General features: G+C 30.9%; 1 protein-coding gene across 23 annotated transcripts; it reads right to left on the bottom strand.

The window, feature by feature from the left end:
* Positions 1–1,290: 1,290 nt before the first annotated feature.
* On the bottom strand, positions 1,291–16,943 carry LOC123219137 (protein TRANSPARENT TESTA 9-like). 23 transcript variants are annotated; one of them, XM_044640956.1, is made up of 14 exons: positions 16,040–16,943; positions 15,790–15,950; positions 15,224–15,281; positions 14,878–14,936; positions 13,899–14,019; positions 13,611–13,799; positions 12,634–12,974; positions 11,813–11,887; positions 11,640–11,695; positions 5,553–5,914; positions 5,406–5,458; positions 3,949–4,085; positions 3,678–3,843; positions 1,291–1,817 (listed from the first exon to the last, which is right to left on the bottom strand). In XM_044640956.1, exons 10-14 carry the CDS (start codon positions 5,638–5,640, stop codon positions 1,536–1,538), a joined length of 726 nt encoding a protein of 241 aa, XP_044496891.1. In that variant the 5' UTR covers positions 5,641–5,914; positions 11,640–11,695; positions 11,813–11,887; positions 12,634–12,974; positions 13,611–13,799; positions 13,899–14,019; positions 14,878–14,936; positions 15,224–15,281; positions 15,790–15,950; positions 16,040–16,943; the 3' UTR covers positions 1,291–1,535. The 23 variants fall into 23 exon arrangements, with proteins under 23 accessions (XP_044496891.1, XP_044496907.1, XP_044496923.1 ...); XM_044640972.1 differs by lacking the exons at positions 13,899–14,019; positions 14,878–14,936 and having other exon boundaries at positions 16,040–16,116; positions 16,209–16,266; positions 16,774–16,943; XM_044640988.1 differs by lacking the exons at positions 13,899–14,019; positions 14,878–14,936 and having other exon boundaries at positions 16,040–16,116; positions 16,219–16,266; positions 16,774–16,943.
* Positions 16,944–19,312: the final 2,369 nt, after the last annotated feature.

The raw sequence follows: 19,312 nt of genomic DNA, 5'->3' as shown, positions 1-19,312 counted from the left end.
GGAAATACAAGTTAAAAAATTGACAACACTCTAAAAAATTAAAATCAAGATACTCATATGGGAAAACAAGTATACATGAAAATTCTCACACATAAATGTTCTAAGATGAAAGCATACATGAAACATTCACCCTATTCAATAGTTTTTTTTTTTTTTTTAAATAAAATAAAGTGGTAAGATTAGCAGGTGATAAGCAGAAGATAATATAAATGAAGTGAAATGTATATAAAAATGGTAGGACCCAGAGAGTTAGGCCATATGGCCATGAATGAGAAATAAATAATCCAAAATCTTCAACTGTTTATTCTTTTGAAGAGTGACAGAGAGTGAGAGCAATTGTAAGTCAAAAAGCAATTCTATCTTTCTTTCTTGGCCTAAAAAGACATACAAATAATTTGAACAAACAAAGCAATCCCATACCTGTAATTGCTAGAAAAGGAGTGTTTGAACAAAGGAAAATATACACTATAGCTAATAACGGTTTATCAACTTTGTTTAAAGTGTGAATAATGTGAAGTGCAAGCTAAAGTTATTAGGTAGGATCACCATCTTTTCTCTTCTTTCACTATCACACATTGCATTAATCACAATTAAGTAAAATTAGATTCTTTTTGTTAAAGTAAGGCACTATAAAATGACATTATCTACTAAAAAGGGCCGCTCATTTTATGCTTTAAAGCTTCAAATAAGCATCTGCATTCTACGTGGCCATGTGGGTGAAAGCAATAACTGAACAAGGCGAACAAAATTCATTGTTTGTGAGAATGGTATTATTATTTAAGAGAAAAGTTGGAGTAATTTTGACAAGACAGCTTTATTACTACCTTTTCCTAAAAAAGTTTGAATATTTTATTTACATGATATACCATTCCTGCTTTTCATATGCATATTCCTTTTCTTTAAATTATCTTACTTCCAATCCACCTAATTCAAACAATAAAATTAACCAAATCCAACATCATATCTTCTAATACTAAATCGACCTATAAGTGCTGAATATAAATAAAGGGCTACTATCAATTAAGGGATGTTATCAATTCAAATAAACACATTATCAATTCAGGCATAGTCAACATATAGATCAAATTGTAACGTGCAGTCTAACACTTCAGAAAAAGAGAAACTGCAACGTTAAAGTTACAGTAAGATCAAGATATTTTGATGTATATGAATATAACCTTTGCCATCTTGACAAATTAAGCAATAAGGAAAATATAATTGCTTGTCATTGTGTAACAGAAAAGCAAAATGTCCTTATGAAGAGCAACTATGTTTACGTACAGATGGCAGTTTCTATATTTCAATGTGAATAATATTATTTTTTTAGCAAAGAAAACAACTTTGTCATGGGCAGTTTCACTATTGCACCAGATGATGAATAACAGATATTTACTATTTTACAAACTCTTCCTATATATTTTATTGTACACAATTATTTGGTGACAAAATGAAAAACTGGAATAAACATAGAAAAGAGCAGAGGTATTTGAGTCAGTAAACTAACCTACAATTCCTGCTGTGGGAGGCCAAGAGCATTATCCAACTTGAGTATCAAACAAATTTTCAAGATAGTTATTTTGTAGGAATGGAGCAAGTAGGCTCTCAACAAGGGATCTTTGTTTACGAGTTTCTTCAAGTATAAACATGCGAGCAGCTTCACATGCTTTGGCACTAGTAAAACCCAGTGTCCATCTCCCATCTACTGCTGTATAGGACTTCTTCGCATTGAGGACTCTAGTATTACTTGCATTAGATCTTGGGTCAAATTCTTTTATCCGAAGATGCAACCATGTCAGATGGTCCTCATCTATCTTTGGCTGTTTCAAATGAATGAACCAAATTAAAATGTTAGAAAATCAATTATATCTCTGACTCAGGGTTCCCAGAATATTGCATGAAACATTTGGCTGCTCAAAGCTATTATATTTTACTTATTCCCTAATGATACAATTTGAAATAAAATAAAAAATACTTGATATCTTTGTCTTGAAAAGATATTACTTAACATTTAGCAGACGAACTTTAAGAATAAATGAACTACCATCTAACAAGAAAATAAGACATTATAAATTGTAGGGTTATGGCAGACAAAGGTACAAATGCGATAATCAGAACATCTTCAGAGCTAATGCAAAGAACAACCACTGATGACCAAGGAGTATTTAAGTTGGGAAGATTATCTGGGAATGTCTGAACAAAACAATATTTGAAACTCAATGCTGTAGCACTGCTCTTGGACATCAAAAATTAAAAAAAAAGGAAATGTGCTGCCAAGGAAAACTTTGAAAATTCATAAAAAATTTTATAGAGTCCAGGGTGTTCAGACTGTTCAGCCTAATTTCCAGTTTCAGATGGAACGAGACATTACTTACCAAAAACTAATATGAAATTTACATCAATATATAGACTGTTATAATTTCTTTAGCATGTCATGTAAACTTGGACAAGAACGGATCCAACTTGTTTGTCAAAATTCAGTCTCATCTCATTCAATTTAACTCAATAATATACAGTGCCTTATCTCATTCTTGTTTACAGTCTACATAACTTCCACTAAAACAAAAATTACCAATTCTGTATTCACATTCTGACTCTAAATATATAGACATAGTATCACCCTCAACTTTAAACCAGATGACAACTCACAATAGTAACCATTAATCTTGATGAAGTTATACAATGCTCTCCCTTGCCTAGATGAACATCAGCTGATACCAACAAAACTAGAATGTCATGTGCCTTGATATGACCAAAAATCCTACAAAACAATGTCTAGAAGACTAAATCATGGGCCAAGAACATTTGTAAATCTAGAAATTTAGCTAATATCCAGACCTTACAAAGAGTTAGCAAAGTCTTCATTCAAAGTAAATGGTGTAGATTTCTTGCTTACCAATTATTAATCTTAATCTTTCACTTAGCTTCATAAGTCCCTTGAAGTTGGGCTAACACTAGAGACCTATGATCAGGTCTCTCCTTCAGGAATTTAGCAGGTGTTTCACTATAAAACACCAAAGCAGAAACTTTCGCATTATTTGAACAAGGTTTTATAAAACTCTTTTGTAACCAACTGAAGTGTTAGTGTAATTTTAACATAATTTCATTGGCCTAGAAAATTTCCCTTTTAAAAACAATTAAGTAGCTCATCAGCAAGCAAAATTTTCCCGATTCGCCTCCACCCCCAATGTATTACCTTATGGGTACCCAATTATTGTAAAGGGAACAGTAATAACACAATTAACTTTCATAACTACAATCAAAATTATGAGAAACAAAAGCAAAACTTCCTTCCTCCTTCTTCCTCATATCAACACATTTACTTTCCAACAAGAACCTACATGCTTATCCTCGCAAGTGAGCCAATCTTTCTAAACTTAGACAGGAACTGATATTGTCAATTTAAATCACACATGCCAATGTGTCACACAGATAGCCAAATGGCAGATACACAAGGCACATTAGCATAGTTATGCTAAAAACCTGGGTATGTATTTTAGCACATATCAAATATACAAAACATACATATATTTACACCAGATTGACTGCCATGGGCATCATTAACAAAAAAGAAGCTTCATTCTGGTGATTTGATTAGACAAATATTATGCATCTCTAAAAAGTTGACATCATTAATATCATGAACACATTTTATCAGATTTACCAATATAGAAACTTACACTCAAGCCTGCCAGTGGAGCAATCGCAATTACAATGCCTCTTTGACTTTGGAAAGGATGTTTCTCTGCAAGAATCAGCTTGCCAGATATTCCTCTAGTCACAGGGATCAGGTAGATATCCCTGATCCCAGCACTAGAAAAACCAATTCTGCATGGGAATCCAGACCTACAAACAGTACAAAAGATCGACAAAGTCTGAATGAATATTGCATGACCCTGGAGAATATTATGAACGGTCAAAATGAAAAGATGTAGTACAATGATATCCAACCTAGAAAAACATCTGAACCCAAAGCTCGCAGATGATGGATCTGAAGATTGGGATTTTTCAGAATCTGTGGCAGGACCACTCGTCAAGTCTGGAACTTTTGACATAAATGTCTTCAGTTGAACATCGAGAGTGAAAACCTAATAGAAAGTGCACCATGAGATCCACATAGCACCAAATTGTACTGCAGTATGAATGGCTTTTTAGCATAAAAGGCTACTGCAAGGGGACGCTTGCAATATGTAATTATGTATTCATAGGAAAGTAAAAACTGATACTCAAAAAGGCAGAGTCAGATGCTCGTAATGGTGAATAATTAATCAATCAAGCGAAAGACCAAAGAGCCCAAAGCATATGCACACACAACTAAGATTTAAGGAAAAATGTACAAATTTGATAAATGTAAAGTATAGACTATGGAAGTGTGGGATGCACAGCACAACAGAGCCCTTATCCATTTATATCTTATAGCTGTCTAAACAAATTATTTTGACTTATGAGAGGAAAAGGCTTCATATGACGTGATGAAAAGTAGTTTTTGTAGAACATCATTTTGATTTAACAACTGCTTCTTAGTTTCTCTCTTTGCTGCACATGTTAAAAGTATTAGAGCTTAACTACTGTTGTTGGGCTCTTCCTCACAACTTAAGCTTTTGAGTTCATCATTTACTTACCACAGTTAAGAATCAAGCTATCCAAGCAATCTTGTATCTGAAAACTTACTCATTATTTTAGTTAAATTATAAAAATTACATCCTGTATTATTTTGCCATTACATTTGCGTTTGTAAGTGCTTTCAATGCACATGTGTATCACATGAGGGAGACTCTTAGAGCCCACATGTGGACAAGTGAAATTTATTCACTTGATTTTATTGATAGGTAACTGTAAAATATATAGTAGTGAACCTATTCTAAATAAGGATAAGATCCTTAAATAATAGGAAAGAATTAAACTATAAATATTTACACAAAATTTATGCAATGGGATATATTCTAGGGAATAAATGAGATATATTCTCCATAATGATAAGAGATATTCTTGGGAATAAACGAAAGATATTCTCCATTCTGCATAAAGATAGGAGATATTTTAGGGCATAAATGGGAGATATTCACAGTAATATAAGTGCAATATCTTGTAGTAGATCTCTTATCAGTTAGAGATCCAGAATAGGGCCTTGCCTCTGACATCTATTTAGGTCAACTTAATAATTTGGGTTGAAAGGTTACTAACATAAATATAAATGATGATCCAGCAGTAATAAGGCCTTGCCTCTGACATCTATCTAGGTCAATGCCAGCATGCCTTAAACATAGTTCACAGATTCACTTAAGACCTGCAACATATCTCGCTACATTAATGTCATTATTATACAGAAGGAAAACATTATATCAAAGAAGGAATCCAGTAAGAGAAAAGATTATTCTTGTTAAACAGTAATAACGAATGATAAAAACCTTCATTGCATCAACCATCGTTTGCCTAGAAAATTTGGAAGAAGTTGCTCGTCCTGCAATGTATTATAGTTATGAAGGAGAAAGTGTAAGACACTAATTTCAATTATGAAAAAAAGAACGATTAGTTAACATTAAAATGACCAGTACCATATTTTGTTTGTTGGCAGACAGTAAACTCAAGCAAAAATAAGGGACTTCTAGATTGCAAAGATTCCTCAAGAGCTGTACACATCATTCAAATAGATTTTGATGAATTCCATGAAGTGTCTGGCATGGCATATCTAGTAAATAATTGTTTCCCTCCCATCAATTCATCATTTTATTCTCTTGAACTTAAGATCACCACCATGGAGTCCTATCTTTTTGCTTCCCCTCCAGAGAGAAGATTCTCTCTACCTTGTATCTGTCTTACAGTTTGCCCATTCATCCCTCAAAGTTTGCAGGATTTGATCAAACCAGCATCTGTCAAGTTCTTTCAAAAAACGTTCACATGACCGCTGATATGAAGTCTGTCAACAGGAACTAGAAAATATATCACTTAAACTGATAGGTAGTAGTGGTTTAATATCAAGGAAGAATTATTTCAAGGAAAATGGAAGTGTTCATGTGATTAAGTGCAGGAATAAATTCTAGAAATGAATAAAAAAACAGAATCTGTTTAAAAGTGATTTCTATAGCTTAAGTAATTGATACATGAATGGATAATGTCAAATTTACTAAAAATTATAGGTGTACATAATATTACCTGAATTTGGCTAATAAATTTAAGAGTATACACAGTACACACCTCAATTGTGCTAGTCTCCAACTCCTGAAACTTTGAATATAGAAAATCACAAAGTGTAAACAAAAATCAATTAGACATTATAGAAGTTGAGAATTTTTTTTAATATATTCCATGAGGTTTCTTTTCAACAGAAGTATTATACTCCAAGAGCATGCATAACTGGAGCTAACTAGTGCTTTACATTTCAGCTTCTGTTCATAATTTTATGTTAAACAAGAATTAAGAGAATTGAATAATTCTTGTTTGATTTCATTCATTGGTGAATGGTGAATTTACACATGATTTACAACAACTAACTAGGAAAGAAATTAAAAATCAATCAACCTAAACTAGGAAAATAATAAAACAAAATATATACAACTTAAACCAAGAAAACAAACAAACAAGAAATATACACTAACTAAATGAGAATAAAGATTAGGTCAATTTTCATAATAAATGCTTTATTCGGAAAAACAGACAAGAAATTTAAAAATGACAAGTAAAAAAACCCCGGAATGTAAAATATCCAATCCAAAAAAAAGGGTTAATTTTCATAATAATGCTTTACTTGAAAAAAAAAAAAAACAGACCAAAAATTTGAAAGTTGCACGGAAAAAACCCTAAAATGTAAAATATCCAAATAATAAAAATTATGTTAATTTTCCTAATAAATGTTTTCTATAGAAAAACGAATCAAAAATTTGAAAATTACATATAAAAAAAAAACCCTAAAATGAAAATTTTTCAAAACTCACAACATCCCCTACATGTGGAAAGATAAGTTTCTCACCATATCAACAAAACTCACACTGTCACTTATATATGGAAAGATGGGTTTCTCTTACCAAATCGGAGATCACCAACCAAGTCTATAATTTTGAAAAATAAGAATCATGACTGATGTGTCAGTTTTCTTGTTTGATGTTGGACAAACGTTGAATAGGTTGATTTGTTCAGAGAAACACAATGGTGTTGATATCATTCAACAAATCATAGAGATAACAAAAATTCATTGCTAACTTGCAAATCAATTCTTAAGAAACTCAAATCTGAAATTTTATTAATAATCAATTGAATTGAATTGAAAGACAATTACAAAGACTCTAATTCCTCATTGGCTACAAGTTTTACTTCACTCTTCATCAATGGTATGAAAATCAAAGATTTATGTTCTTGCTTTAAAACCTTTCCTTCAATTTTGTTGGGTACCACTATGATCATCTTTTGTTTCCAAGTGAAGGTGTATGTATTATCTCATCCCTTATATGTAGCATGCACATCAAATTGCTATGGACATCCAAGAACATGTCATGCATCCATTTCCACTACATCACAAAGGATTTCAACTTTGCATGTTTTCCCTAGAGATAACCATGGCTTGCATCGCTCCATTATCCTCATACTTAGACCCTTATTAATCCAACCTAAACTATATGAGATGGGATGTGGTTCGATTTTTAGCTTGAGAGGTGCTTCATCAATCTCTTAGATACCAAATTGTCACAACTACTATTATCAATCATGATTGCATACCTTACAATTAACTAAGTGCTTACCCTCAAAGGTTCTTTTGCATTGTGAGTCATCAGGTTGTGTGGGACCATGACAAATGTTGAATGGACTGTAATCTCATTCACGGAAATATCGTCCAACAAGACAAAGAGATAACAAGAATTTAGTGCTAACTTCCAAAGCAATCCTTAGGAAACTCACATATGAATTTTTATTGATAATCAATTGAATTGAATTGAATGACAATAACAAAGACTCAAGCCCTTTTATGTAGGGTTTTAATTCTTCTAATTAAAATAGAAAGCTAATTCTTAAAACAAAGAAACTAACTCTATTAGAAATAAAAAACTAATTTGACTAGGACAAAGGCCCTAGGGAATTTATCCTAAAGGGAAAATAATTTTAATAAAGACTTGAACTCTATAGCACAACTTACTAAACTCATTAGAACTCTTAAACATCTTTCCAACCACATTAGTACCTTTATATATGTTAGGACTCTTTGACAAACTGAAAAAGTAACTCTGTTAGGATTTTGACTTTGATTAAACTTAACTATCCTAAATAAAATCAACATTTAATCCTACCGATGAATCGGATAACTACTTTTAGGAAAACTAAAACTACATTAAACCTAAATTTAAATAAAACTAATCCTTAAAAACATGAATTTATTATTTTTTTTCTTATAATTGACGTCACATCATATCTTTTTTTCAGCCGTTAGGACTTGGTTGAGTACTCTTCTTGCTTTGGTTCCACTTCATGCTCTTGGCTTCCCCCATCATTGTTACCATAAAAAACTTAAAAAAACTGGAACATTGGTTTTCTCATTAAAAAAAAAAATCACTGATCATTGCCATCAAACAATAGGAATTTGAGTGCTTCAAAATTTTCAATTGCTTTGTGAACTGCTATTGTGAGACTTAAGCTGCAAGATATGAACTTTGGTTAGCTGAAATCATTGTATCCAAGTTGAGAATGAAGAATAAGAGGGAGTGTTAGAAAGTCCAAATGAATCCCTATTTATTAGGGATATAAGATCACTATCCCTCTTTATGAAGGATTTAAGATCTCTGTTTATTAAGAATTTAGAATCCTTCATTGTTTCTTATTTTAGACAACATTATGGTTGTGTTTCTTAGTAGTTTTATATTTACCTTTATTATTAGTAAATAAGAGATTATTAGGTTTTATTTATACAATATTTTCTTTTTTTATTAAAGAATTCTAGTGATTATTAGGGTTCTCCTTTGTATATATTAATGGCAAAGTCAATCAATAAAACTCGAACACATTATTTATCGCAAATATCTGAAAAATTAAATACTTCTTGCTTAATTTTATTCATAGAGAATAGGTAAATATATAAATTGTTTGTAAAAAATTAGGTCCTAGAAAATCAGGTTAAATTAGGAAAGAATCAAGCTAAGCTAGAATGAAAAAAATAAGATAAAAAATTTATACAGTAATTAATTTGAAACTGTATCCCTAAATTTTAGAGATTTATTTTTGATTCCCAACACTCCCCCTTAAGCCAAAGAGTAAATACTTTTAATTTCCAGTTTGAATTGTTGTTGATTTTCCATGCTCTCCTTAAATAACTATCTTATCTCCATGAAAGGAGATGATCAGACTCTTTTTAAAGATTTCAATTGTCAATAATGATGTCAACTTTATAGTTATTTTAGTGATTGTTTATTAACTCATCTTTCTATGAAGATGATGATAAGAATGTGTCAAACTAAGAAACTCATCTTTCCACGTAGATGATGACATGAGTGTATCGAATTAATGAACTCATCTTTCACATAGGTGACAACATGAGTGTATTAAACTGATGAACTAATCTTTCCTTTTAGGTGAAAGCATGAGTGTGCCGAACTAATGAACTCATCTTTTCACATTAGTGAAAGTGTAAGTGTGTCAACCTGATTATCTCATCTTTCCAAATAGATGACAATGTGAGTTTGATAAAAATAAATGTTGGCAAGAATGCTCAACTTGGATACTATAAAACAAATAAGTCGTTCAAAGCCAAGCATAGTGAACGAATCATTTGTTTGTGTGAAGCTAATGTCATGGAGCCATATAAGGGCCTCTTAGCCATTGGTGTGATCTTAGGAATTAACTCTGTTGTTGACCTCTCTTACTAAGATGGACTTCCTAGTCTTTCTACATTTAGATCCCTCTTTAAAGCATGATTTGATCCATTAAATAATATTTGTTGGTTCGATTCCATTTCCTTTTCTTGTTAAGAAATCTTAGTGATTATTTGGATTCTCCCTTTGTGTATCGAATGGCTATGCCAATGAATAAAATTTGAACAAGTTATTTGTTTCATTTCTTGTTTCATGGTATCAAAGTCAAGCGTTCTTGCAAACATTTACTGTCAACTTACATATGTTATCACCTTTGTAGACAGATGAGTTTATCAATTCAACACACTCACACCTTCACCAATGTAAAAAGATGAGTTTATCAATTCAACAAACTCATGTCTTTGCCTATAAGGAAAGATGAGCACATCAATTTAGCATGAGTATGTTGTTACCGATGTAGAAAAATGAGTTGATTAGTTCAACATACTCAAGTCGTCACTTATGTGGAAAAATAAGTTCCTTAGTTTGACACATTCACATTGTCATCTTTGTAGAAAGATGAGTTAGTAAATAATCATCAAAATGACCATAAAAGTCGACATCAATATTGACAACAACAATCTTTGAAAAAATCTCACCTAATTTGCAATCTTTTGTCACTAGATCATCTCGTTTAACAAAGATGGGATATTTATTCAGGGCGAGTGTGGAAAATCAATAACAATCTAAATTGGGCATTAAAAGTATTTATTCTCTAGCTTAAAGAGGAGTATTAGAAATCAGAAATAAATCTGTGAAGTTTAGGGATATAATTTCAAATTAATTACTATATATATTTTGTATCTTATTTTTCCTGGTTTAACTTTATTTTTTTTTATTTTAGCCTGATTTTCTAGCATCTAATTTTTTGCAAATTATTTATATACCTATTCTCTTTGAATAAAATTAAGCAAGACTTACTCAATTTTCAGTTATTTGATAAATAACTCGTTCAAATTCTATTCATTGGCATAGTGACCAATATGTACAAAAAAGAACCCTAACAACTACTATAATTCCTTAACAAGGAAAGGAAATAATCATTAGGATTTCCAAACAATAAAGGTAAGCATAATACTACTGGGAAAGACAATCATAATATTGCCTAAAATAAGAAACAATTATGGATTCTAAATTCTTAATAAACAAAAATCCTAAATCCTTAATAAAGAGGCAAAGGGATTTTAGATCCCTAACAAATAGGGATTCTTCTAAACTTTCCAAGAACATTTAATTCTCAGTTTATAATTTAGCATTAGAAAATTTTGCCATCCTATAATATTTGTATTTCTCTATTTAAATAGGTGATTCCATATCAAGGGATTTTGTTTTTCCTATATGTACTCTTGTCATTGGCAATTTTCAAATTTGATTAAACATAGAGAAGAATCATTCTCTTAATTCCCTAACAGAAGTATTATGCTCTATAATTCTACAGTCTACCTAGGACCTACACTATATCGTTTTACAATAAGAATCACCTAAAAGGCTTCATCCTATTCAAAAAGAGAATGGACCACACTCTCTCTAGTTAGGTCTACCCAGCTTATTCTTTCCTCTAGCCCAAACCACAAGGTAGCTTTAATACCAAGTGGAAACACCCACTCCTGTACGAAATAAAATTATTGCTTTTGGTGTAACCCAAACAATTTGCCTTTAGAATCATCCTAAAGGCTTTATTTAGGATAATAATTGTTATGAATGAAAAAATCATTTACTTCCATCTCAATTTGTTAAGAAACCTTTATTAAATGAATTTGATTAGCAAATACAAACAATGAATTGAAATGCTTGTGAAACTTGATTATTTACCATTGTATCTGGCATTTCGCTTAATCCAATTGTTGAAGCCATCAAACTATCAAGATCTACTACAAGTGAGAGAGCAAAAAACGAAGGACCAGAAAAAGTAAGAAAATCATATATATGTATAAACATAAAAATCACAATTTCATACAGATGGGATGCTATTCATCATAAGATACCTTTACTTTCTGCTAAATTATGTAATAAAAATAGGGATGTGATTTTCTGAGTTAACATATGCCAAAAGTCCTCTCCTGCACCAGGTAAGAACTTGACAATATGTACAGTAGAAATAAATTCACAGAATTCCAAATAAACAGTAAAAGAAAACAATTATCAGCCTTTTACATATTTTTGGCTGGAAATCATACACACTCAGGTTTGTTATTTGCCTCAGATATCATATCCGGTCCAATAAATGCTTAATTAACTATCTACTTTTCCTCTTTGGTCAGGTAATAAATAAATTCTCTATTAGCACATGAGAAAAAAGAACATTAGAGAACAAAAGCACTAGTGATAGGGACAAAATGCATAGAGCATGATGGAAGCATATTTTAGATGTAACTTTTCATGCACTGGCAATAGATTGTTAAGATTTGAACCTCTAGCTACTGGATACACATGCCGCTACCATATTTTGGACATATTTTCTAGGATTAGATTTTTTAAGGTCATTGAGCTTTCAATCTTCAATATCAATTTTACATTCCAAAACATACATTCTCAAGTATCTTGAGTTCTAAAGCACAAACAATGCAGGCATCTGTTGATTCTGAATTCCCAAAAAAATCTCCAAGAGCATCTACTTGCATTGAGATGATTTACTACTGCATTTCCAAAATTCGCTACCTATTATCGATCAACAAGAAGTATACTAAATGGGTTATGCAATCATCCATAAACACAAAAAAACCTTGGCCTCATAGTAATTCTTCAATCTTCTCTATATCAATGAAACAGGAAACAAGCCAGCATCAAAATAAAAATTCAAGCTAACCTTTCTACACATGTATCACTGTCCATGGGGAAGCTTTGCAAATCATAATTAGACGATGCATTAGCTTCCACATAAGCAGATATATGATTCCCATTCATTTCTTCTTCTCCTTCAGACTTGAGAGAATAAATTTTCTCAATTTCCAACTCATGCAAAAGGTTGTAAAAAGAATATGCATTGCTACCATCAGTTGTTTCTCCTTCAACAGCATCTTTGATGCCTATGGTTATATAAGGATACAAAATGACACCAGCCACAGAGTTAATGATGTTCTTTCCACCAACAACTTGAAGAAGCTGAGAAACTACATACAGAGAAGTAACTGCAGATACATGAAATCCCTGAAAAAGCAACTAAACAATAAATTCCCACAGATGACATTAAATTATCCAACAAGAAATGATTTTGGATTTAATATAAATTTTGATAAGGTAATTTCTTTTTTGTTTCTTTATTAGTAATAGTTAGGTTTTGGGAGAACATAATCTGAAACCTAGGCAAAGTATCTCAAATTCACAAAAGTACCAATTGAAAACTCCATTAGAAAATCTAGTAGAATCATGTCCAGAGCAAAGAAATGATTCAAAATATTCATCGTTCTGTGCACTACTGCAGATCAGTACCATACCATTTACAAAGATACAAAAGAAACATATCCATGTCTAAAAATTCATACTGGCTCGGCATCCATGGCATTTATCCAAATTATAAATGAAACAATGTTTATTTTGAACTGCAATCTTATAGGAAAGTTTAGATGCTCTTATTAATAAAATGCATTCCCATCATATCAAAAATGGAAGGTCAGAGTTTCTGAAAAAGTTCCACTTATACATACTCAAACGTAAAATATTCAGCCAAGTTACATTCAGATAGTAATGCCACCATCATCTTAAACCATATAACCAAAACTATGCTTTATAAATTAGGCATTTCAAAAGATACAAGGAAAGGAGTGCAGAGGGTAAATATCTCACATTACTTTGCCTTAACTGCAGTAAGGGGAGAATATAGGAAGAACAAGTAAGCTGAGAAGATCCTTGGAGACAGCTTTACTCAACCTAGACTTGCCAACAGAAAGAATATCCTTAAAGTAGTACATATCATCTATGATTTTATCAGTTTATAGAAGTATCTCTCCTTTCTTTTGAACAGTGTATGTTTCCCTGCATCAAAGTAGTTTTCTTCAATAGATATTTATGATTATACAACCTAGTTAAAATTTGTCATGAAATAAGTTTTCTAACAAATTGAAAGCAGCATACTCTGTAACTTTTACAAGGCCATCAAGATGAATGAATTTATCTTTTAAGCTATGAACCAAATCTGAATAATATTTTGACACTGGAGGAGTTGCCACAAATGGATAGACCATGTCATCACTAACTGCATAACCAAATGGGTAATGTTGCAAGATATAAAAATATATTTTATATCCAAAATTACATGTATCCATTCTCTTTGGAGGACACAAAAATATAACAATTCTATACCGTTAAACATGGTAAGTATTAATGCATGTACAGCCGTTTGAATCATCTTTTCCCTATGCTGAGCAAATCTAAGAGCCCTAGATATGTGTGTGTGTGTGTGTGTGTGTGTATATATATATAACTATTCCTGTGGTCAAATCAATATAATGAGAAGAATAGGAAACAAAGTCATACTTAAGTCAAAAGCAAGATCCACTCTCACACGCACAAACTTATGACTGAGATTCAATATATTCTTTCAATAAAAATTGGAAAGGAATAAAAGGAAAAGGAAAAAATCAAGCATTTGCTAAATAAATGTGAAACAAATCCTAAACTTGATGTACCCATCTTAATTAAGGAAAAAAATATTTAATGTTAACATGTTTATTTAAAAAAGCACAGGATCCCCAAAGAAGACCTCCAAGCAGAGAAAGCAAACAAAACAGCCCCAGACTACAATTTCATCATCATTCATGGTATTGAGAATTTTCTTCCAAAACCTAAAAAACTCAGCAGCTACTTAGGTTCTATAAGCCATTTTAAGGGTTCCTCCATAGTATTTTCAAAGATATTCAAGTTCACAATTTGTCACAAGGAAATCCTAGATCTGAAGCTGCACCTAGTTGAAAACAGGTGGTCTCCCTTCTACCATACGTTAAAACAAAAAAATGGATGAACCTAACAAATGCTTAAAAGAAAGAAAACTAATTCTCAAGATCCCCTATTGTTTTGAAACATCATGGAGAGTACACATGTATCAGAAATTTACCCTTTTTTTCTAAAGCATATGGTGGGTCCATGATGTTTTGGCAAACCTCAAGGGGATCCCTGAAATTTACCCAAGAAAGGATAAGAAAGATTACTCATTTCATGCTTCCTACAAATCATATTGATCAGCATACCATAAATATCATCTAATTCCTTATATGATTGAAATCAGGAGGAGATGAAGGAATATTGTAGAATCAACAATTCGATGCCTTGAACTCCATAACTTGATTATCATATCAAGACAAACCACATTCCTAATTACTTTGTAACAACATTTTACCTAAAACTTAACTGGGGCATCAACATGTTTACTGCACATTTCATAATTATGAGCTTTAACTTACCCTATTAACCTTAACAAGAAGACAAAGGGTGTCTCTGTTAATTTTGTTGCTCACTGCCCTGATTTACAAAACAAATAAAAGAAAATGAAGAGTAAGAGAAGAGGAAGGCCGGAAACAGAAAACACAAACCACAGTAAGAAAGAAAAAATTGCAAACTACTGTTCAGCAAGTATGAAATTTAAGCTGCTATCTTATATAAATTTATGAAGAGAGATAAGGAACAAATCGAAAGATTAAGAACGGCATGTAATATGGAGCCAGGTCTCCTGCATCAAATTCATAAATATGTTCCATGTTGTTGATGTAGTCATTACTTAAACAGTAGTCTGCACGATACAAAAGGCAATGCATCCCCAATGCTGTGGAAGAAATAGGACTAACAGATAAACCACCAGAGAGAAGGACAGACTCAGAAGAAAAATTTTAGCCATCATTGATGTATGTTGGAATTTTGTGTTTCAAAACAAGTTTAGCTTCTATAACCTCCCTCAAAAATCCAAGGGCATATGCACAAACATACCCAAATATAGAGAGATGAAAAGACCATACATATTCAATAAATTTACCATAAACATCAACGGAACTTGCATCCTATATTGCATGTTCACTACCCACGTTCTGTACCATTATACTCAGATATTGAAGCAAGAGTCCCTCAATTCCTGAATTTCTACTGATCTTTAAAATAAGGACAAACTCAGCCAAAACTTGATATTCCATAAAGCATCTGCAAAGATCAAAACAAAAGACTAATGACATCATTGCTTTAATGAGAAGGAAAACCACACAAGAAGTGGTATCAAAAGCTACACATACTTGAAAATCAGTGGATCTTTCATATCACCGTATGTAACAATCACCACTATGGATTGTAGTAGATCAATGACTACTTACTAGAGGAAATCACAAATAAGATAAGTTAATACAAAGAAGATGTTAATTTGTAAAACATTTTCTTCCATAAAATGAAGCTAAACTAAGTTACTTGATTATACCCATCCACAGCTTTGATCTGTTGCAGTTCATTCATCACGTATCTACATCTAGGAAAATTACAATGAGGATAAAGAAAATAACAATAATGACAATGATGCTAATAACAATTAACAACTACACACATTAATCAAAAAAGCAAAACATTCATCCAGAAATAAAAAAAATCACCACAACATCATTGTAAAGCCACTGCAAATTTATCCCCCATTATACTTTTACTTTCTCCCTTAACACATTACAGGTAACAAGCAAATTAAATTTCCCCAAAATTTATTCTATCACATAAAACCTATTTCATAACACTTACATTTTTTAAGTCACATAATAAATTTTAAGCATTTCAATATTTAAAAAAAAAAAAAAAACATAAAACTAAAAAGATAGTTATTGACTAAAATGGAAAATAATCTATTAATAAAATCAGTATCCAACCCCTACCATAGCTCCACAACGATTTCAAATACTAAATAGCACATGACACTTCATCAATTGCTTAAAAATTAAGTGAATAGAGTCAAAATCTTATAAACTTCAAATAAATTCAGTGATGTTACTTGAAGTGCTGAACAGAGAAACGATAGATCGATCGCCAGATGGAGCGCCACATAGTGAGAGCGAGAGATCAAAATGTAGAACTAAGAAGCAGCCAGATCTCCCAGTGCAGTAACTATCACTCGTTCATTGAGAATTTGAGAGTGCTGTTTTCTGCTTCAGTTTTGTTTTTTTAATTACAACACAAAAATACAAAATATTTAAGGAAAATTAATTAGATATTATTATTTTTTAAAACAATATGATATAATCTTATAAATAATTAAATTTGGGCTATTAATTATTAATTTATTAATTTATTTGCCTTGAAATAATTTTCAAATTGAATATTTGGAGATTTCAAATTTTAATATTTTCTTTATCTGAAGCCAATATAATAGTCTCATTTTGATAATCAAAGTTGACATTTACGATCGTTTGGTTTCCAATTAATAAAGACTATTTTGATAATTTATTTTTTATTATTGATATTATTTTATTTGATTTATAGTAATAAATTATTATGATAATTTTTTATTACCAAGAGATAATATGATAAATATTAAAAAATTACCAAATAATTTTGATTTTATTATAATTATATTCTTATTTATTAATTTTTAAGATAAAAATAATCTCATTTTAAATAAATATAATAAATAATATAAAAAATATTTTAGAATAACTATATTTAAAGGTATTTAAGTAAAATAATTTATTATTAATATTATTTTATTACCTCTAATTAAATTCAATAATTATTTATACTTATCAAATTTTATCAAATATAGTAATCATTTATATCTAATAATCTTTTAAGTAATCTATATTTAAAATAATATTTTAATTTTAATAATAAAATATTATTCAAATTAAATGTTAAATGTATAATACTAATTTTATTATAAATGATAATTTTTGTAATATTATCTTATATATAGATGTTGAGTAACAATAGTCTCTTTGCATTTGATAACGTGGGTGATGTCGGTTTATCACACTAAGATTCTTAATTAATAATAATTAATATTTTTAATCGGTAAATATTCTTCATGACTAAATATGTAAATAGAATTGAAATAATATCTAATATTTAATCATATATTTATTAGTTTTAATACTAATACAGTCACACAATGAGTAATATAATTAATGTTATTCTCTGTCAAACTATTAATCAAGTAAAATTTTGGTTTAATTTTTTTCCCACTAATTATTTTATTATATAAGTTTCCAATATGGAGAATATTGGGAGACCATTTGAAATACGTAGAACTCAATACAAAAGTGTTTTGAATACCTAAAGGAGTGAATTATGAAGACCTTTTGAAATTGTCATATTAAAAATTATATATCAATAAAAGAGAATATAATTTATCTCTGAGAGTGAAATACCTATAAGTTGTTAATGAAATACTTGTACAAATTGAAAATGATAATTATTTGCATCATTTTGATACGATACCTTTCATTGCATGTGTCATTTGGTGATGCAACATTATTTTCTAATTTGAGTAGCAAAATCTATGTATGTGATCACTACATATATGTAAACAATCATTTTTTTTTCTAAGATTTGCACCATTGCATAGTTGAATGATAGATAGAGGTTATCCTAATGCAAGACACTTAATCATCTACGTATAATAGGCCTCATGACCTACAATATCCCAACCTTGCTATGGAACACCCATCTTAGGTCTATCAAATGTAAATAGTGCCATTGAGTCTTTATCAAGACCACTATTCTTGGTATTACTAGTTGGCTATTGAAACTGATAGGTACCTAGGTTTTATTTTTCTTTGAAGAGCTCTTTGATCAAAAGATCGCTAGTAACCGAAACCTCGTGTCATAACCTTATTTTTTAATGTTATGACAAGAGCAATAAGAATGAAAAGTGTACAAGATTGTGTCGTTTCATAAAGCATTAAAGTATCGTATAACAACTAAGACATGAGGTGCGTTTCTTCTTATCACATTGGCAATACTTCTTAAGACTCTTGAGGAGGGAGGTGCTCTATGAAATAGAAGTACAAGACTGAGGCAATAAGAGTTCTTCATAATTGACTATAAAAAAGGGTTAAGATTATTCTTACACAAACTAGTCGAGAGTTTGAGTAGTTTCCTTAATGTGTCCATGGTAAGATGAAACCAATGAAGCCAAGGTGTTGCATGGGCCATTTTGTAGCATCTAAACACTAGGTTTGTGACAAACAATGTCAAAGTTAGAAAGAAGGTGTTAACAATGTGGTGCTTTCTTCTAAATGATCCTAGTTGTCAAAGAGTCTCCATGTACTAGTGGTAATATGTTCGGGGCACAAAGAAGCTTGTTAAACATTGACTTAGAGTGGAAAGTTGATATAAAACCTCATTGGTTATGAAAGAAGTTCACTAGAAAGAAGATATTGACAATATATAAAAATTCTCTACAGTTGTCAAGCTAACTATAATTAAAGGTAAGTGGCAATATAAAACATTCACCTTGAGTAGTTAGACGTGAAGACCATATTTCTTCATGACAACTGAGATGAAGAAATTTACATGTGGTACTGTTAAGGTTT

Source organism: Mangifera indica, chromosome 1 (assembly GCF_011075055.1).
Source record: "Mangifera indica cultivar Alphonso chromosome 1, CATAS_Mindica_2.1, whole genome shotgun sequence".
Lineage (NCBI taxonomy): Eukaryota > Viridiplantae > Streptophyta > Magnoliopsida > Sapindales > Anacardiaceae > Mangifera > Mangifera indica.
Note: the sequence above shows the minus strand (reverse complement) of the source record. Positions and strands in the feature narration are given on the sequence as shown.